Raw genomic sequence first — 16,212 nt, forward strand, 5'->3', positions numbered from 1 at the left:
AAACGAGCCGCCTTTATGTCGTCTGTGTCTATGCCCAACCTCCGGCCTTGCCCCAGTGCTCCTTCTCCATGACAAAGGCGCACTGTTCCGACGTCTCGTACACCGTCTTGTTGCACGGGTAGTCGAAAGGTATCGTGTCGGACATCGTGTAGTGATGCAGTCCCGGAACCTGGAGAGAGAGCGACTGGTCAGGGACGCGAGGCGGGAACGAGCGGGCTGAGGACTGTACTCACGGTCGTCTTGTACTGAATTGAGAAGATTCTGCTCATCGCGACACGACAGAGCGTCAGTGCCATTGCGTGACGGAGAGGAAAGCACCGCTGCGTACGTCGTGGTGTACTTGAGCGGGTTGCGGCCGAAGATGCGCTCGAACCGCGCCATGCACTCGGTTCGGACGCCCATATGCGTTGGTCGGGACCAAAGACCTGCGTTGCCAAGGTCGAGCACCATGGACGCCCACGCTTCGATCACTGCGACGCGGGAAGAAGCTCAGGGAGAGAGTACACGCGGGAAGGAGCGAGAGCGAACGCACAGGCCGGGCCGGTCCCCGTAGCATTCGCCATCATGTAGTTGAAAAGAAGGTCGTCGCAGTTCGCCACCTCGTCAACGTAGTCGCGCGCCTCCTGCGGAAGCTGGTGCGTGTACATGTCGAGGTACTTGCGGTGATAGATGAAGCCGGAACTGCCGTGACCGCGCGAAATCAGCACTTGTCGACGAACGAGCTCGATGGATGCGACTCACGGCAAGACAATTGAGTAGAACGGCTTCTTGCCCGCGAGAAGCTGGGGCGAGAGGAACGTCGAGGAGTAGAGCGTGACGTCCTTGCCGTCGATTTCGCGAACGACCTGCAGGCGAAACGTCAGTAAATGCGAGCGAACGAGAAAGCGGGTCAACGAACGTGGTTGCGGCCCTGGTGGTAGAAACCGACAAGGTGATCCCAGAAGTGGCCCTTCCAGACGTCGACGGCGTACTTGATGTGCTCGTGCGGCATGTCCCAGTCTGTTGGCGGGTCATGCGAGTTAGCAATTGTCTCGCACTCAGGCAGGCGCTTCCGACTGACCATCATCCTGCGAGGCGGAAACCGAGTCAGCGAGCGGATTCGCGAAGGCAGGCTAAAGAGTGTATCGCACCATGTTGATGACGCAAGAGTACTTGATTTGCGGCCATGGGTGGAAGCGGTTGTTGAGCGAGTTGCGCTCCATCTTGAGGATCTCGACGGGGATGTTGTAGTCGTCGCTCGAGATGGCGGGAGGAGGGTAGTCGACATTATTCCAGACGATGAGGATCTGGCCGAGCCTGTCGAGCGTGTGGTAGTGCTCGATGCGGTCGAGGAAGGTCTCCACACGACTGTACACCGTCATGATCATCGTGCACTTGTCGAACGACTCGACGTGCTCGGTGCCGCGCGGGAAGAGGTCGACGTGTTCGAGCGCCTGGTGCTGCATCGTGTAGACCTCGAGCGACGACAACGGCGGGTAGACCTGGAGCGAGTGGAAGTTGGCCTCGCGCGGGAGGAGCGGGACGCGGAACTTGGCGTGGATGATCTTTTGCGCCGCGAGCTGCGTCACCTTGTCGTTCGTGCCGACCTCGACGTAATTCGTTCTGCGAGAGCGAGCCGTCAACGGGGAGGGATGCTGGCAAGGCGAGCGAAGCGACACACGAGTACGACTGGCCGCCTGGCAAGTTCGGGTAGATGACATAGCCTCCCTCCTCGGCCATGAACCGCATGTAGTACTTCTTCCAGCTTTGAGCGAACGGCCACCGGTTCGTGAGCGAATCGGGGATGAGGGGGTCCTTGCCGGCCGGGAAGCGCTTGACGTAGGTGGTGAAGCGACGCCAGTTCTCGGGGAGGAAGATGGCACCCCAGCTCTGCGCCTGCTGGTAGATGTACGGGCGATGGCCGTTCTTGACCGAGACGAACGACTCGAGAGCCTCATTGTAGCGGATGTTGTACAGCGAGATGGCCGAGAGGCGGTGGTCGGCGTGGTCGCGGTAGACGTACGCGTCGATCATGTTCTGCGCGTAGCGAAGGAAGTGAGGCGAGACCTCGATGTCGTCCTCCTGCGATAGTCAGGACGATCAGTGACGCTCTTGCAGAGAGGACTGGCTCAAGCGACGCACAAGGAAGATTGCGTATTCGTGATTGTCGCGAGGCGTCCAGCTTGACAGAATCGAAGCGCGCAAGCCCATCTCCTTGGTCGACTTGAAGACCGTGACAGACTGCGCGGGACCGGGGTCGCGCTTGAGGAGCTCGAGGTAGGCGTCGTACTCGTCGCGGTCGAATTTGCTCATCGCCGGGTCGTAGTCGAGGTGGACGTCCACGGAGACGTCCGTGCCTTCGATCGGGAACGCGGTGCGGACAGACTCCCAGCAGCGCTGGAAGCTCCGCAGGCGGTTCTTCGTGAACATGATGATGCGAACGGCGAAGCGAGGCGGGTTACGAGCGGCGAGGAGCTCGAGTTTGGGCGCGGGAATGGACTGGATGAGGCGCGTGCGGCTGAGCGCCTCGTGGCGGATGTCGTAGAACTCGTCGAGGCGGTTGAGGATCCACTCGGGCTCGTAGTCGCCGCCCGCCCACACCTGCGGGACCGAGACGTCCTTCGGCCCGAGCGTTCGTCCCCAGGGTTGCTGCCGGTCCCGCAACCCTGACGAAAGGAACGACATGTACGCGTCATTGAGCGGGTACTCGTAGGGATGCCGTGACGAGGGGACGTAGGCGAGACCGTTGCGGATCTCGGTCTTGCCTTGACCCTTCGGAATGTTGTCCATATTGACCGTGTTGTCGTAAGGCAGCGTGTTGAGCCGCAGAGCGTGCTCGCGGAAGATGAGCGGACCGAACATCTACGGATAGGGCCAGGTTAGCCTTGTGTGAGCGAGTGGGAAACGAGACAACTCGCCTGGAGGAAGTGAGCGCCCAGCGTCCACTTGCCAGTGAAGCCGCCTTCACCATTGGGTGAGAAGGGCTGCAGGAACGTCTCTCAGCGCTCACTCAGTGCGAAAAAAGCCAGAGTAGACGCACAAAGAAGAGCGGGAGAACGCTCTTGTGGTAGATGACCATGCCGTTGTCGAAGCCGGTCAACGGTGCGACCTCCTCCGTGGCGTACTCCTTCTTGAGCGCCTTCATTCCCTCGAAACGCTCGTCTCCGACTTTCCAGGGGAACCCAGCGATTGCGGGTCGGTACACGTCGAGCACGTACTGGAGCTCGGCGGCGATGTTGGCTCGTGGTGCGGAAGGGTCGTAGAAGTTGCCGTGCGGCGCAACAGTGAATTCGAGGTCGTCATCGTGCGCTGCAAGGCGACAGAAGCGATCAGCGCGCGGCGATTGGCCGTGTTGGGTCACATCGGGAGGAGGAGGGGGAGGACGCACTGAAGATGTAGTCGCAGCGGTGCCGGCTCATGACCTCGTTGACGGACGCAAACATGCCGTCTGCGAACGGCAGCGCCTCCTCGCCCTCCCTGGGCCGGAGGAACGACACCCGCCTTATCTCGTCGCGGGAGCGCACCTCGTCGTCCGTCCGCCGCTGTCCCCAGACGTAGAACGCTGCCGGGAAGGCCCCTCCCCACTGCCTGTACACCGACAGTGCTTTTGCATCCGTCTCTGCGTTCCCGACGAGGCATATCCGCGACCCTCGATCCCGCTCGTTCCACCCCCATCTCCCGGCGAGGGCGATGACGGCTGCGAGGCAGACGAGCGCGAGGCGGAGACGGTGCCGTGAGCTGCCCTTTACTCGCCGGAGCATCGGTTCGAGGAGCGCGAGCGTGGTGAGCGTGGTAGACGCTTGCTGGCGGCGCCGTGGAAGAGCGCGGCGACGAGAAGCTGGTGGGCGAACGATCTGCGGCTCTGCAGCTGGGTCCCTGCTGGAGTTGCGGAAGGGCCCAGACAAGATCGAGGCACGCCCAGTGGTCCCGTCCCGCTCCCGCTTCCGCCGCTTTTCTTTTCCTCTCCCGGACATGCCTCCCCGGACAGCTGAGCGCTCGCACGCGCACTCCGATCGGGTCCGTGCGACTGTCGCAGGGTGGTTCTCCGACCCAAAGTACTCACTGCTGTCACGGCGACCACAGCCGGAGCGGCGCGCGAATGTCGCCAACGACGCGCGAGATTGACGAGCGCTGGGCTGCGGGTTGGAGTGAACGGCGGGCTGCACAAAGTTATCCGTTCGTAGCCTCGCACCAGCGAGGGGCGGGATCGTAGCGAACGCCACTTGACGAAACGGCTTCGGCGCATTCCGTCGAGAACGACTGCGGGAACAGCGAATTGTGGGACGCGGCCATCTTCCGTGGATGAGGCTGTTCCCGAAAAGCGATAAGGGCCTTTGCGCGTTCGAACGAGCGCTTCAATCAGAGCATGCACGCAGGCGGGAAGGACGAGGGAGACAACCGAGAACCGCGTCGAGCGCACTTCCCTACTTCGCAACGTGAGGTCGCTGTGCAACGTAGATGCGCCCGACGTCTAGCGTCGCCTATGCGCAAGGAGTCGAGGAGGAAGGCAGGAGAAGAAGGCGAGCGGCTGGCGTCTTGCGCCTCACTACAGGTCACCCGACTGGCTCGTACGGTGCGATGCACTGAACTTACGAGCTACAGATGCCAACCAGCTCTCTCCTGGGGCTTCCGAGCCGCTCCTCCTCTCCTCCTCGACTTCATCACCCGCGGTGAACCCCATCGTCTCAGCATGCCAACAACGGTCCAAGACCTGCCGTTCGAGCTGCTCGAGCACATCCTCGACCTCACCAGCGCCGACTACGAGCTCGACTCGCCCAAGTCGAATCGCGAGCGCAACGACTTCCTCCGCGACTGCTCCCTCGTCTCGCGCTCGTTCCGATGTCCGGCGCAGGCGTGCTTGTGGGCGGCAGTAAGGGTGCACAATCCCCACACCGCGAAGAAGGTCCTCTCGAGTCCTGTCTTGGGGATGTACGCGACGAGGCAGCTCGACCTGGTGGGCGTGCATGCGGGAAACGAAGGATTGAGCGGGACGACGGCCGCGCGCTTGTTAGGCAAGATCAGGGGAGTGCGCTGGCTCAGACTCGCAGACTTTGGCAGATTGAGCGCGCGCGTCCTCCAGAACGACAACTTGGCAGGTGCGTCCCCCGCTCTCGTTCAGTCTTCGCCAAGTCTCGACAATGCTCGTATTGTTTTCTCCGCAGGCCTGCAGACACTCGTCTTGATGACTGCGTTTCCCGACAAGACGACCGTCCTGTCCTCCCTCCGCTTCCCGTTCCACCTCCGCACGCTCCACCTCTTCAATCGCTCCTACGGCCCGTCCATCCTGCCCATCCTCTTCTCGGCCTCCCGCCACTCGCTCACCTCGCTCACACTCCTCACAAACTCGACCTCCGCTTCGTACCCTTCACTCATCACCGCCTTTCCCTCCGTCGCTCCAAACCTCCGCTTCCTCTCGCTCCAGCACCGCGCCTCGGGAGAATTGACCTCGCTCTTCTCCCTCTTGACGAGCCTGACCCACCTCGAGTGCCACTTCGCCGTCGACCTGCCCACGACCCTCGACTCGCTCTCTCCAACAGGCCTTCTCTCGATCCTCTCGCTCGAGTTGGACTACAACCTCCTCGACGTCGCAAATGTCCTCACGTCCCGCCTCGACGGACCCGTCTTGCGCAACCTGAAGGTCCTGCGGATCCCTCGCGCGCCATTGAGGGACGAGTTTCGAGAGTTTGGAGGTCAGCCGTTGCTGGACAAGTGTGTGGAGAAGGGGATCAGGGTAGAGGTCGGACAGGTCGTGGCTTGGCGAACACGGTTGTTTCCCTGAGCCCATTCCGCGTGCAGTGAGATGCGAGAAACGACGATGCAGCGTTTAGGAACCGAGACTCCCGCTGCCCTCAACCTTTATACGTGCCAGTCTACAACTTCGCCTTAACCGTCTGCGCCTCAGGTACCCTCATCTCCCTCACGGCACCTGTATCCAAGTCCCTCCTCACGATCGGTCCTTCGCCGCGACTCTTGTCGAGCCGGCTCTTGTCGCCGGTGAAAGACCAAAGGCGTTGGAGGTGTGGCGGAAGGGTGCGCGTGAGAGCTGAGACAATCCAGTTGCCGGTGAGGGGAAGGAACTCTGCGTTGAGAGGAGGGTCAGAAGGCGAAGGGAGGAGGAAGGGGAGAAGGAAGGGGCACGGACTGAAGGCGTGGCCGCTTCCGCCAGCGGCGACAAAGAGCGAGGGATACGTCGGGTGCCAGTCGAACAGGAAGTCGCCCGACTCGCGGTCCGAGTACCTGCGCACGCGATTCTGTCAGCCTTACTCGCGCGTTTCGAGAAAGCGAGACTCACCAGCACAGTCTCGTCTCGACGATCTCCTTCTCTGCCAACTCTGGATGCACACGCCGCATCCCTCGTCGCAATGCGTCGAGCGCAACGGAAGGAAACTGCTGCTTCTCGTAGCCGGACGAGAGGGTGGTCCGTGGGAGAGAGGGGAAGGTGCCGGAGGGAGCGAGCCAGCCGCGATCGTGGATGGCTGCGAAGGCCGTGTTTGTCAGTTTTGCTGTTCGTCGAAGAAGAGAGGCAAGAGGAGTACGCGCCCATCTTGACGATCCCGTCCTTGTTCGGCTGCGAGGACGGAGTCAGCTCGTCTCCTCCGCACGCACAGTCTCATTGAGCGTACAGGGAAGCAGTAGCTGCGAGGGTGACGGATGTCAGGGACGTGCAAAGGTAAGGCGCCACGGAGAGAACGCACAATCCAGTGTCCATAAAGAGCGAGACCTGCGCGGGAGATGCAGACTCGTCAGTGGCAGGCCTATCTCGCAGGATGTTCGGACGTACAGGCATGTCCTTGTGCTTCTCCATCTCCTCCTTCGACAGCTGCACCGTCGCAACCGTCTGACCCGTTGGCAAGCAATTCGTCGCCAACTCGGGCAGCAACTTCGGCGTCCAGCTCCCACACGCAACGATCACGAAGTCCGCCCTGTACTCGCGCCCATCGACCGTCTGCGCACCCTTGACGTCCGAGCCGTTCGGGCCAGGGCAAATGATGAGGGATTCGGCTTCGCCAGAGACGAAGGTTACGCCGAGTTTGCGCGAGAGGTCGATGGCTTCGACGACGGCGTCGCGAGAGGCTGCCCAGCCGCCGACCTTATTCTTGTCTGCGCGTATACGCGGCGTCAGCACGACTTCGAAGGAAGAACGGAGGGAGCTGCACTCACAAGCGACGTCTCCCGGAAACTCGCCCGTCCCAATGCTCGCTGGATAGAACCGCTTGATGCCTTCCGCCCGCTCAAGCCGTCCAACGTCCTCCTCCGTGTTCAGTTTGTGGCTGTTGACGACATAGCCAGCCTGAGGATCGGTTTCGGCGGCCGCAACGACAACTCCGCATTCGTGAAAGTGCTTCTTCCACCGCGGTGTCCGCCACTGCTTGATAGCCTCTATCGCGAACGACTGGTAGAGTGGGTCGGCGTAATCTGCGCGGACAATCTGGGAGGTCGAGGAGGAAGGAAGCGGAGTGAGCGCAGTGAAGCGGAGGCAAGGCGTCGGATGCGCACCTTGTTGTAGTCGCTCGACGCAGCATCGACTGCAGGTGGCTCAGCGCCTCGCTCGAGGACCGTGATGAGATTTCCGTGCCCGCGATACGGTCCTTCTGCGAGCGCGAGCGCCGTTGTCGATCCGAACTCGCCGCCGCCGACGATGAGCACGGTAGCAGGAGGAGCAGGACAGGCCATGGCTGGAGGGTCTCGAGGTCGAGCAGGAGCGGTGTCGAGGTGGACAAGTCAAGCGAGTGAACTTCGGCGCGGGTCGGCAAGCGGCGGCTTCAGCGAGGAGGTCGTTGTTCGCCAGGCGCCGGCGGGATGTCAGAGCAGCTGTAATGTGCACGTGTAGCAACGCTCGCTCCCGCAAGCCGTGCAGATGGATAGGGACTCGAGGCGGAGGCTCGAGCGCCGTTGAGCGAAGACGCGACTTACCTCCACCGCTCGCACGCTGCTCGAGCGAGATGACACAGCAGCTAGGTCCACCGCCAGTCCCGCCTCGACCTATACCGCCGCCGCCCGTCCCGCCTCGTCCAGGCGCCGCACCGCCTGCTCTCGCTCCTCCTCCTGGTCCGCCCACCTTTCCGCCGGTCGTGAGAGGCAGGGTGCTAGCAGATGGGTCGGAAACGAAGTCTGGAGTGCTCTGTCAAGGCGTCAAGTGGCAGGCCAGCGGGATCTTGGAAGACGGCAGCAAGTGAGTTCTTCGGATGGAGCGAACGAGGTGAATCGCGATGCGGTGTGGCTTTCCATCGCTGACGCCTTCTGCTTCAAGTCTTCCGGACCAGGACGTCAGGATCGCGAAGCCGTTTACGATCCACATGGGAGGACCAGGTAAGAGCCCTTCAATCGCCTCTCGCTTTTCCAGCAGCTTGACTTGACGGCCTCTTCCTGCACTTCCAGGTCTCTGCGTTGATGCGAAAGGACGGCAGCGGACAGAAATTCTGTCATGGCCACCGGCGGCTGCAGGCGAGACGTGGATCTAGTGAGTCTCCCTCGACCTTCGCAACTCCCGTCCCTCTGCTCCGTGAACGCCTGAACTCAACGCGCGCTTTCTCATAGTAAATGGCGCTTCCATCTCTCTCCCTCCTTACCGACGTCCTCGAAGTTCTTCCACCTGACGCAGCTTCTTTCGCGAGAACAAGGCGGCTTCGTCGTTGCCCTCGGACTCGTCAACGGCAAGATCAAGATTAGCTCAGTGTTGCAGCCTCTCCTCGGTGACAGTGGCCAGCCTGTCCCGCTGCCTGAGATGCCGGCGGAAGACTTCTGGGGACGGACAACGTATCATCGCATGGCGGTTCGATGGGGTCCGGGAGGATCCGTCGATTGTACGCCTACTTCGCTTTCTCACTTCGAGACATCCCTGATAGAGCGTCCCCTGCAGACACAATCCAAGACGACGCCACTCTCGCTCCGCTCCTCCGCTACTGCGTTTCCGAAGTCGACATACCGGCGCAAGGCTCGATCAAGACAGGCCTGTATCGCGCGCACGTCTGCAGCGCAGCGACATCCGTCGTCGGCGATTTCGACTTCAAGCGGCGATGATATAGTCACAATAAATCTCGGCGTATGGCTCTCCGCCTGCTGGCCACGCTCTCGGCTCGACGACGAGGCGCAACCGAGAGACAAGAAGCGGTAAGTGGCAGCGATGCTGGATGAATTTTGCAACGGAACCAACTGCTACTGAGAAGACAACGAGGGGAAGAAAAAGAGAGAGAGAGAGCCAGAGAGAGAGAGAGGTAAAGGAGGGAGGGTCTACCGAACCTGCGGCCGTGAGGGCGGGCAGTCTAGCGTGCTAGGCAGATACATGACAATGACAGAGAACCCAGTGATGCGGAATGAAGCGTGTGAATTGCTTAGTCGTGGTTGCTGCGCTTGGCCTGCGAAGGAAGGGTGCGTCAGTTCGGGAGCAGGCTCGATGGGGAAGAGAAGGTCGACGCACGCCCTCGACGTCGGCCTCAACCATCTCCTTGACGAGCTCGTCGAACGTGACCTTGCGCTTCCAGCCCTGCGAGACCGTACTTGTCAGCGAGCTACTCAAGGCAGATTTCCCGGAAGGCGGCTTACAAGGACCTTCTCGGCCTTGGCCGGAGTGCCGTGGAGGAGGTCGACCTCAGCAGGACGCTGTCGTCAAAGGAGACGTCAGCGGGAAGCCCGAACACAATGGACGCAGAGGCGTAGCTCACGAAGTACCGCTCGTCGACGCGGACGAGGACCTTGCCAGTCTCCTTGCACTTTCCAATTTCGTTGACCGTGTCGCGCTCGCCCTCCCAGACGATGGTGGTGCCGACAATCTTGAACGCCTTCTCGACGAACTCGCGGACGGGGTGGGTCTCGCCGGTCGCGAGGACAAAGTCGTCGGGCTGGTCCTGCTGGAGCATGCGCCACATGCCCTCGACATAGTCGCGAGCGTGTCCCCAGTCGCGCTTCGCGTCGAGGTTACCGAGGTACTGCGACGAGAGGACGTTAGCCTCCGGTCGGCGAGCGGCAGAAGCGAGTGAAGCGGAACGCACGAGGCAGTCCTGCTGGCCGAGCGAAATCTCGGCGACGGCGCGCGAGATCTTGCGGGTGACGAAGGTGCGACCACGGCGGGGCGACTCGTGGTTGAAGAGGATACCGTTCGAGGCGTGCATGTCGTACGACTCGCCTGGAGCGCAGTCACCACGTCAGCGATGTCGTTCAGATGGTGGGGAGAGAGGCTGAGTCGACTCACGGTAGTTCTTCACGATCCAGAAACCGTAGAGCTTGGCGACACCGTAAGGCGAGCGAGGGTAGAAAGGCGTAGTCTCCGACTGAGGAGTCTCGACGACCTTGCCGTAAAGCTCCGAGGTCGAGGCCTGACAGGAGACTCGTCAATCGGCTGATCAGGAAGACCGGAAGCGATTTGATAGCGCACCTGGTAGAAGCGGATGTGGTTGGTCAAGCCGCAAGTGCGGATGGCGTCGAGGAGACGGAGGGTGCCGAGACCGTCAACGTCGCCCTGTTCGTCGCGAAATTGTCAGCCATTGCATGTCAGTCGGAGCTGTTTCGGCGAAGGGCAACTCACGGTGTACTCGGCCATGTCGAACGAGACCTTGACGTGCGACTGGGCGGCAAGGTTGTAAATCTCGGTGGGCTTGATGGACGCAATGATGGAGACGAGGTTGGTCGTGTCGGTCAAATCTGGACGAGCGGAATGAGGAACGTGAGTACAGCGGTAACGGAGGGAAAGGAGAGGCGAACGCACCGCCGTAGTGGAGAACCATCTTGGGGCCTGTAGAAGCGGCAGATCATCAGTCTCTGAAGCTCGAGCAACTCGTGGCGCCGTCTGCTTTCGAAGCGCGAGCAGAAATCGCTAGACTCGGCGCAAAGCGGAGGATGCTCTCGACTCAAAGCGGAGGACCCGAGACTCACGCTCGTGGACATCCTTGTAGAGGTGCTCGATGCGGCCAGTGTTGAAGGACGACGAACGACGAATGCTGCAAGGGAGAAACGACTCTGGTCAGGATGCACTTGGCGATCGATTACCTCTCCGGGGAAGCGGGAGAGGTGGTGTCAGACGTGGACGCACATGCCGTGGACCTCGTAGCCCTTCTCGAGGAGGAGCTCGGTGAGGTACGAGCCGTCCTGACCAGTGATACCTGCGGACAGCGAGACGAGAAGTCAGCGTCGCGTGTCGAGGTGATAGAGCCCGCTCCCTCTTCAGCACCCGTGCTGGCAGCTGCAGGACTCGGCTGCCTGCTCAGAAGAGGACATCGAGAACTCACCGGTGATCAAGGCGACCTTGCGCTTGAAGTAGTCGGCGGGAGAGAGCTCGGTGCCAGCAATCGGAGCGTAGGCAGGAGCGAAGCGGAGGGCAGAGTCGCCGTTGCTGCGTCCAGTGGCAAGATCGTCGGACATGGTAGGAGTGTCTGAAGTAGCCGGTGTCGAGGAGGGCGAGGTGAGGAGGAGGAGGAGAGGGCGAGGAGGAGGAGAGGGATGGCGGGAAGCGAAGCGGGAGGGACGCGCGCGTTCGCGTTCCAGGATCGTCTCGGTTCGCTCGTCCGGGAAGCAGCACAGAGTCTAGATCCGATTGGGAAAGGGCTCGGCACAGCCCGCAGCAACAGCCCGTCCGCGTCTCCCGACGGGATCCACAGCGCGGCAGTACAGTGCAGCAGGCTGCAAGCACTCGCTCTATCTGCTCGCACGCTGGCCATGCCGCCTGCTCGCTCGTACGGCCCGCGAGAGGGCCTGTTTCGCCGCCGCAACCTCGCCCTCGCCGCCCTCGCCTTCTTCTTCTTCGTCGCCCATCCCTCCGTTCGGACATCGCCTTCGCGGCTGCTCAAGAGCCGGTACAAGCGTCCACCGAAGCCACCGCAATCCCAGGCAGCGGTGGCGTATTGGGCGGCCGAGGTCGCGCCAGACACCCGGATACAGCCCGTCCTCGCCGACTTGTACGTTGAGCGGCAGAAGCGGCGTGCGGAGGCTGTCGCGCATGCTCAGGCTCGCGGGCTGCGACTGAACGACCGCACGCGCGAGTCGGATGCGCCTGTCGTCGTGTACTGGTCCGAGCCGCCGTACTGGTGGAAGAAGGAATACGGGACCGGCCAGGGCGAACACATCCAGGTCGACAACTGCCCCGTCAAATGCACCCTCGTCTCCGGTCACTCCAACGACACCGCCCAGCGCGACGCTCACGTCGTCATGGAGTACAATACGCACCGGAACCGCATCGACGGCCTCCCCGCGACGGGCCCTCGCTCTCTCCGCCCGTGGCAGAAGGCCGCCCTCTACTCGATGGAGGCTAACTCGGTCCTCGAGAACCACCTCGACCTGCTTAAGGTGCGCAACAGTTCCCCTCAGCGAGATGAAACAGCGTCCCGACTCTCTCCCTCTCGAACAGCTCTTCGACATTTTCTCCCACTTCTCCGCCTACTCGGACATCCGCTTTGAGACCTACATCCCCAACATGTGCGACGACCCCGAGGACGCCAACTCGCACTGCATCGGTCTCCCCGATGTCACGTCTCGAGCTGTCGCAGACCGGTGGTGGGGCAAGGACCGCACGAAGAGGTGCGTTCTTCCCTCCCCGCTCACCAATCTAAACTACACTGACTCTCGAGGGCTATTCTCAGTCCTTTCTTTGACGAGCAGCTCGCTGCGCAAGCTCCCTTGCCGACTGGCGAAGTTCGCCTCGCTACCTTCATCTCAAACTGCTACGGCTCGACTCGGAACCGCCTCATCAGGGAGCTCGTCGAGGAGGGCATCGTCTTTGACCATTACGGCAAGTGCAAGGAGGACGTGTTTGGCGGAGTTCCCCAGGTGCGTCTTGGCCTTCCCAAGTTGGTCGTCTCCTTGCGACCAACCGCTCACACATTCCGCGCACTGCAGAACTACTCGGCCAAGATCTCTGCTCTTGTCAAGCCAGACCCAGACTCGCCCTCGCAGAAGCTGCGGTGGCAAGCCAAGATGAAGGTACGTGTTTACATTCCTTTCGCTCGATGATGTCCCTACCCACACATCGGCTCGTCCGCACAGATCCTCGCCATGTATCCGTTCGTTCTGATTCTCGAGAACACGATCCTGTCCGATTACATCTCGGAGAAGATCACGCAGGGCATCCTCGCCGGCGGCATCCCCATAATACTCGGCGCGCCCAACCTCGCATCCGAGATCGACCCACCAACAGCTCCCCACCCACCCCTCTACATCGACGCGATGGATTACACGCCTTCTGAACTCGCAGCCCACCTCCGCCGCCTCGCAGCCGAACCAGCCCTGCACGCCGAGTACCGCGCCTGGACAAAGACGCTTCCCGATGCGCCGGTCGTCGAGTACGCACGGCGAACAAGCGACAACAACTACCTCGAGAACGGGCTCATGAGGCCTATCTGCGACATTTGCCAGTACTACCACGAGAACTACGACTGGGAGACTCAGGCGCCCGTGGCGTTCTGAGACGGCTTGCACGGCGGCGTTCGTAGTTCTCTTTGCATGGATAGATATGGTTGTATGTTATTCTCGCTCTCCTTCAGCAGCCAGCCGTCGGGGAAGGAGAGGAGAAGGAGGAGAGCATTCGCAAAGGGAGAAGCAGGCGGTGTTATCAGCCCTGCACGGCCAAGTCCCATTTGAGCGGAGGGAGGAGATAGAGGGGAGAGCTTCTTCTCGTTGATTGAGCAGCAGGATCCGCTCCTCCTGCTCCTCTCCGTTCCGTTCTTCGCGACCGCACACCGCGACAAGACGGATTATCGTGCTCGCGCGAGTAGAAGTCTTCAGGCAATTGCTATCACCTGAGTCTCTCCCAGTACTCGCAGAACAGGAAGAGAACTAGGAACATGCGAAGGCGAGAGAGGAAGACCGCGAGCATCGTCCGGCCACTGCTTGTCCCCTTGTTGCGGAGATGCCTGAAGAAACACCACTGGCAAGTGGACTTGGCTATCTATGGCTCGTCTTCCCGACGAAGGAACAGATCCAATTAACCCGATACAAGCGACTATCGCCCGTCGCAGATGCCCAACATGCCCAGATACTGATCTACAAGAGGCTCAATCGCGTCCGTTTTGAGGTAGTGCGTTCCGTCGCCTAGATAAATGTCGGGGGTGATTGGCGCGGCGAGCCTGTAGAAGTCGAGGACATCCCATCCGAACTCGACCGCCAGGTCCCGTCCCAGCTCGTTCCAACGCGCTATACGAGGCTCCGTGCGGCAGTCTTGCTTGCGCAGCTTGTTGTTGAAGTGCGGCGGCATCGTGAGGAAGAGGAGGCGTTGCGCGGGTCGACCGGGTCGAAGCGTCGGAGCCTGCTTGGCGCAGTCCGCCACGCCCTGCAATGCTGACCGGAGCAACGTTGTATAGATTGAGGTCGCGTTGCAATGCCAAGCGAGCGAATGCGTGCCCTGCAATGTTCGACTTGGTCAGCATGCGTTTAAAGCTGCAGCAGGAAGCTTCAGTTGCCTCACCACATCAAAGAGGACGGAATCATAGCGAGCCAAGAATGGGCAGTCCCACAGGCCTGAAAACTCCGCGTACGGATCCCAGACGACCTGGAAGGTCAAGTTGCCCATGACCGGGCGGCTTCCAGCCTTAACCGTTACGTTGAGCATGCCTTGGCGATTGAGCAGGCGATGTGCTGTCGCTTCCGCCAGAACGCGCGCATGGCTGTCACCGACGAAGAGTGCTCTGTGCGGATTGGTGAGGCACGGAGCGTGATCTCGGCCTCGAAGTCCGGCATGATCCCATCGACATTCTTGAGGCGTCCAGTCGTACAGCCCGGCAAGCGGACGGCCGTCGATTGTTGGCAGACCGTAGTCTAAGGGGTTCAGAGTACGCTGGAGGGCGAGGGGCGAAGGGACGTAGGTGCCGGGAGGGGTGATCCGCATGTCGCATTGGGGAAGATGCGGAGCAGGCGAGGATGTCGCGATGTTGATCCCCTCGCACATGGAGCACAAGCTGAGCTCGACGGGCGTCTTGCTGTCGAGCACGCTGTGGCGAAGAGGCTGATCAGGGAATGGGTCCGCAACATGAGGCGAGTCTTCTCGGTAGCCGTGGTAGTCGACGAAGAGGTGGGAGATGTGAAGATAGACCCGACCAGGGTTGTTCAGTTGGAAGCCGTAGTGGTAGCTGCACGCCTCTGTGTTGAAGCGAGTCGGGACATGCTGTGATAACCGCTCGGCGCCCTCCAAGCGTACCTCAAAGGTATCGGGACCGAGGCTCGCCTTGATGTACCGAGCAAGGTCTTCGTCCTTGGACGGCACGATCGTCGACGCCGTTGCGCAGACGGACTTGTCGGAACGAGTGATCGACACCTCGAAGGCGTTGCAGGCGTCGGGGTCGTAGTTGACGGCGACGGAGAAGGAAGAATGAGACGGTAGGTCGATGGCACGAGTGAGGCTTGGCGAGAGCGCTGGTCGTGTTCTGGTCGGATGTGGACAACTCGAGCTGAGGATCGGGAGGAGCGAGGCGGCGAATCTCTGCGAGAAGGCGAGTTAGCGAAGGGTTGCCTCTCCAGCGGAAGTCGCCAGCCACGCACCCCTCCGACGCCACCGTAGCGCTGTACTAGGAGTGCCGCAATGGAGATCAGAGCGACACTGGCGACGAGCATTCGTCGCGGGAGAGCCTGTCGCGGGATCGCTCCATTCGGTCTCGCCTGTTCATACGCATCCGACGGCAGAAGGTCGTAAGAAGCCGCCGAGCGCATCATTCAGCTGGGAAAGAGTACATAACGCACGACGGCGCACGAGCGCGACCTGTAGGAGGAGTCGGAGGTACGGAGCCAACTTGGACAGATGCGAGGACTCGAGGAGCATTCGGCAGAAGCGAACGCGTTGATGAGCTCGCGTGGCATTCGGCTCTGTCCCGGAGCCATCAGCCGTCCGCAATTGAGACCGTCCAGCAGGACGATCCCCAGCCAAGATTCCAGCTTCAATCTCCCGAGGTGCCATGCACGCCGTCGAAAGCTAACGCTGTGAGACTAGAGCATAACTGCCAAGCGCGCTATCGAGTTGAGCTGCCCCGCTAGCGGATGCGGCTGGTGGAAGCGGTGAAGGCGGAGGAGGAGAGCGAGGAGCAGCAGCCTGGGAGAAAGCGAGGACTCGAGACGGTGCGACGGTGCTCTCATGTTCCAACACGTATTTCTCGGTCCCCTAGCCCGGTCGTTCCTTATTGCTGGCGCCGAAAACCTTGAGACGCCGGCCGGGTCGCGAAGTTCGCGATTTCGCTCGTTCCCGCTTTCCTCGCCCACGGCAGCGACTAGCGGTTTGTAGACGCGTGATCTGTGCTCTGGAAGCAGCTGGCTATCGCTCGA

The 16,212-nt window shown here is 61.2% G+C and overlaps 7 protein-coding genes across 7 annotated transcripts; 3 read left to right on the forward strand and 4 right to left on the reverse strand.

Annotated features, from left to right (window-relative positions):
- Positions 1 to 28: 28 nt before the first annotated feature.
- Positions 29 to 3,740, reverse strand: RHTO_07616 (EXTL3, alpha-1,4-N-acetylglucosaminyltransferase, glycosyltransferase family 64 protein; the record flags this gene model as incomplete). The annotated part of the gene is made up of 13 exons (XM_016421272.1): positions 29 to 169; positions 234 to 261; positions 329 to 470; positions 533 to 681; positions 742 to 845; positions 899 to 999; positions 1,061 to 1,067; positions 1,131 to 1,602; positions 1,661 to 2,061; positions 2,122 to 2,841; positions 2,898 to 2,963; positions 3,020 to 3,288; positions 3,368 to 3,740. The coding sequence occupies 13 exons, from the start codon at positions 3,738 to 3,740 to the stop codon at positions 29 to 31; spliced, it is 2,973 nt and encodes a 990-aa protein (XP_016274393.1).
- Positions 3,741 to 4,669: 929 nt separating this feature from the next.
- RHTO_07617 (uncharacterized protein) lies at positions 4,670 to 5,758 on the forward strand (the record flags this gene model as incomplete). The annotated part of the gene is made up of 2 exons (XM_016421273.1): positions 4,670 to 5,075; positions 5,142 to 5,758. The coding sequence occupies 2 exons, from the start codon at positions 4,670 to 4,672 to the stop codon at positions 5,756 to 5,758; spliced, it is 1,023 nt and encodes a 340-aa protein (XP_016274394.1).
- A 119-nt stretch (positions 5,759 to 5,877) lies between these two features.
- RHTO_07618 (L-pipecolate oxidase) lies at positions 5,878 to 7,653 on the reverse strand (the record flags this gene model as incomplete). The annotated part of the gene is made up of 9 exons (XM_016421274.1): positions 5,878 to 6,058; positions 6,122 to 6,216; positions 6,272 to 6,455; positions 6,516 to 6,547; positions 6,603 to 6,615; positions 6,675 to 6,700; positions 6,761 to 7,080; positions 7,141 to 7,408; positions 7,477 to 7,653. The coding sequence occupies 9 exons, from the start codon at positions 7,651 to 7,653 to the stop codon at positions 5,878 to 5,880; spliced, it is 1,296 nt and encodes a 431-aa protein (XP_016274395.1).
- Positions 7,654 to 7,922: 269 nt separating this feature from the next.
- RHTO_07619 (uncharacterized protein) lies at positions 7,923 to 9,000 on the forward strand (the record flags this gene model as incomplete). Its single annotated transcript, XM_016421275.1, has 5 exons — positions 7,923 to 8,152; positions 8,231 to 8,289; positions 8,359 to 8,440; positions 8,518 to 8,783; positions 8,840 to 9,000. The coding sequence occupies 5 exons, from the start codon at positions 7,923 to 7,925 to the stop codon at positions 8,998 to 9,000; spliced, it is 798 nt and encodes a 265-aa protein (XP_016274396.1).
- Positions 9,001 to 9,311: 311 nt separating this feature from the next.
- Positions 9,312 to 11,334, reverse strand: RHTO_07620 (GDP-mannose 4,6-dehydratase; the record flags this gene model as incomplete). The annotated part of the gene is made up of 12 exons (XM_016421276.1): positions 9,312 to 9,335; positions 9,398 to 9,463; positions 9,523 to 9,579; positions 9,642 to 9,905; positions 9,969 to 10,102; positions 10,169 to 10,292; positions 10,352 to 10,435; positions 10,502 to 10,617; positions 10,682 to 10,708; positions 10,849 to 10,913; positions 11,006 to 11,075; positions 11,202 to 11,334. The coding sequence occupies 12 exons, from the start codon at positions 11,332 to 11,334 to the stop codon at positions 9,312 to 9,314; spliced, it is 1,164 nt and encodes a 387-aa protein (XP_016274397.1).
- A 294-nt stretch (positions 11,335 to 11,628) lies between these two features.
- Positions 11,629 to 13,371, forward strand: RHTO_07621 (fucosyltransferase, glycosyltransferase family 10 protein; the record flags this gene model as incomplete). Its single annotated transcript, XM_016421277.1, has 5 exons — positions 11,629 to 12,255; positions 12,317 to 12,486; positions 12,549 to 12,735; positions 12,805 to 12,888; positions 12,952 to 13,371. The coding sequence occupies 5 exons, from the start codon at positions 11,629 to 11,631 to the stop codon at positions 13,369 to 13,371; spliced, it is 1,488 nt and encodes a 495-aa protein (XP_016274398.1).
- Positions 13,372 to 13,906: 535 nt separating this feature from the next.
- Positions 13,907 to 15,774, reverse strand: RHTO_07622 (Esterase, SGNH hydrolase-type; the record flags this gene model as incomplete). The annotated part of the gene is made up of 4 exons (XM_016421278.1): positions 13,907 to 14,305; positions 14,369 to 15,379; positions 15,439 to 15,555; positions 15,637 to 15,774. The coding sequence occupies 4 exons, from the start codon at positions 15,772 to 15,774 to the stop codon at positions 13,907 to 13,909; spliced, it is 1,665 nt and encodes a 554-aa protein (XP_016274399.1).
- Positions 15,775 to 16,212: the final 438 nt, after the last annotated feature.

Source organism: Rhodotorula toruloides (genome assembly GCF_000320785.1).
Source record: "Rhodotorula toruloides NP11 unplaced genomic scaffold Scaffold7, whole genome shotgun sequence".
NCBI lineage: Eukaryota > Fungi > Basidiomycota > Microbotryomycetes > Sporidiobolales > Sporidiobolaceae > Rhodotorula > Rhodotorula toruloides.